At 35.4% G+C, this 2,701-nt stretch overlaps 1 protein-coding gene across 3 annotated transcripts in view; it reads left to right on the top strand.

Annotated features, from left to right (window-relative positions):
• LOC106870339 (uncharacterized) overlaps window positions 1–2,701 on the top strand; it is a 164,102-nt gene that overhangs the window by 83,554 nt on the left and 77,847 nt on the right. For all 3 annotated transcript variants that reach the window (XM_052966375.1, XM_052966373.1, XM_052966374.1), the window contains exons 18-19: window positions 460–568; window positions 2,067–2,180. In XM_052966375.1, the coding sequence (XP_052822335.1) occupies window positions 460–568; window positions 2,067–2,180 (223 nt within the window). The remainder of the gene's footprint in view (window positions 1–459; window positions 569–2,066; window positions 2,181–2,701) is intronic.

Below are 2,701 nucleotides of genomic sequence, written 5' to 3'. Positions count from 1 at the left end.
ATGTACATATATATATATATATTTACATGACAAGCTTCTTTCAGTTTCTGTCTACCAAATCCACTCACAAGGCTTTCCATGGCTAGAGGCTATAGTAGAAGACACTTGCCTAAGGTGCCATGCAGTGGGACTGAATCTGGAACCATGTAATTGGGAAGCAAACTTCTTACCACACAGCCATACCTGCATCTATAAAATTGGTGAGATTTGATCTCAGAGGGTAGAGTAAATACTGTAATGTATTTAGTCTAACACTCTAATGATTCTGCGATTCTACCAACCATTGTATGTTGAAACTGATTTTATCTTGGGAGGGTCATTATGCCAATAATCAACACATGCACTGATTCTGTTTTAATTTAATTTCAACATTTAGCCAATTAATTAATTGATACTTTGAGAAATAAAAGTAGTAAAGGAAAAATTTTCTGTATCAAAATAAATTCTTTTTTTTTACAGGCAACTAGAAGAAGATCTATTGCTTTTGGGTTCTTTCTACATTGAGAATGATAAAAGCATCAGAAGCCATTTTCTTACCAAGAAACATTCTAAGATTGATTGTGACAAGGTCTCTAAATATTTTCTGATATTTAATATGCATTAGCAAATTTGTTAATTTCATGCCATATTTTTTTAGCCTTTGTTCTCAGTTTGTATGAGTGAGAGGGTTTGCAAGAACTATACTTTTACATAGTGTTGGAGTATTTTTTTTCTTTTACAACTGAAAGTATTTCCATAAGTTAGAAATATAAAGAGAGAAATGATAAAACATAATACGCTGACCAAAATGGAAGAGCAGACAAATGTACATCTCTTTGTAATATTAATTTCAAGTTTTGGCATGAGGCAAACAATTTCAGGGGAGGGGACAAGTCGATTACACCAGCCCCAGTATTCAACTGATACTTATTTTATTAACTCTGAAAGGATGAAGGGTTAAGTTAACCCTGGCAGAATTTTAACTCAGAAAATAAACAGAGACAAAATATCACTAAGCATTTCCCTGGTATGTTAATGATTCTGTCATTTTGCCACCTTACACCTCTTAGCAAAATTGCCAGAATTTTTTAAAGATCTGCTGTATAGTGAATATCTGGTCAGTTGTATTGCATCCAGGATGAAATCCAATGTCGACTTGACAATATCCCTACATCTCTTTTTTAGTCACATAACATAGACTTTACTGGAGAGGTTCAACAAGGATGTTTGCATTCAGGTAAATGGTGCTTAGTTGAAATCTTTCAACATGGGTGCTGGACTTCAGAAGAGAAGTGTATTGTCACCCCACCTTTTCATAATTTTTTTGAACTGGATTGACATGTGCAGCTGTTTGTGGAAGTGATAGCACTATCAGTGGGTATAGAATTAGTTGATTGATATTTGAAGATAATATGGTGCTTTTTGACTCATCAGAAGATAATCTTTAGCATACACTGAATGGGTTTGCTGTCAAGTGCTGCAAAGTAGGAATGCGAATTAGTGTTGTGATGACTGAAACATTAGTCCTCTGAAGAACGACTTCCCAGTGCACTCTGCATGTTAGTGGAAGATCACTGAAGCAAAAGGAGAAGTTTAAGTATCTTGGGGGCTGTATTTACAAGGGATGGGAAGCAGGAGGATGAATTGGATGCTAGAATTGCAGATGCTAGCACAGTAATGCACCATCTCCATCATTCAATCCTCAGAAGAGAAAAGGTTGATAAAAAAGCCAAACTTGGTCTCTTTAATTCGGTTTTGGGCCTATTCTCACCTATGGTCATGATTATTGGGTAATGACCAAAAGAATACTTTATTAATACAGATGGTTGAAATGGGGTTTCACTGATGAAGCTCTGGTGTGACATTACTTGACAGGGTGCATAGCCTAGTGATCAGGGTGTCTTTCCAGGTTGAGCTGTTACTTTTCCTCATAGAAAGGTCGCTTTTTCAGTATTATGAACATGTGATAAGAACAACACAAGAATTTCAATAAATTTAATATTATATAATTATATTATTACTCTATTGTTTTTAAAAAAACATTTCCTGAGACAATTAAAAATTCTTTTTCTTTATTTATTTATCAGGTGATTCCAGAAAATTTTAATATTCCTCAATATGCTCTTATGCATATAGACAGATTTGGAGTTCTCCTGGATTTATGGACTCAAGAAGCTGCCTTTCAAAATTGTAAACGCAATGTTGGTATAAATTCTTATTAATAGCATCTTATATAGACTCACAGTCCAGCTTCGTGATAAACTGTTAAACTTTTAATGTATGGGTATTAGACATTATAAGCACCAATTTGAGACAGAAAAGGAACAGGTTCAATGAAAAAAATCTAAACCATATATCTCTTGCTTGCTGAGCATTATTTTTCCATCTTTAATTAGTGTTTATAATGTTTAATAGCAATTTGTAGTTTGATTGCAAACATAGGATACTTTGCTACATTGGACATTAAGTAGTTTATCCTACCAACTCTAATCATCATCATCATCATTGTTTAACGTCCGCTTTCCATGCTAGCATGGGTTGGACGATTTGACTGAGGACTGGTGAAACCGGATGGCAACACCAGGCTCTAGTCTAATTTGGCAGAGTTTCTACAGCTGGATGCCCTTCCTAACGCCAACCACTCAGAGAGTGTAGTGGGTGCTTTTACGTGTCACCCGCACGAAAACGGCCACGCTCGAATGGTGTCTTTTATGTGCCACCC

This window comes from Octopus bimaculoides, chromosome 3, assembly GCF_001194135.2.
Source record: "Octopus bimaculoides isolate UCB-OBI-ISO-001 chromosome 3, ASM119413v2, whole genome shotgun sequence".
Taxonomy (NCBI): Eukaryota; Metazoa; Mollusca; class Cephalopoda; order Octopoda; family Octopodidae; genus Octopus; species Octopus bimaculoides.
Note: the sequence above shows the minus strand (reverse complement) of the source record. Positions and strands in the feature narration are given on the sequence as shown.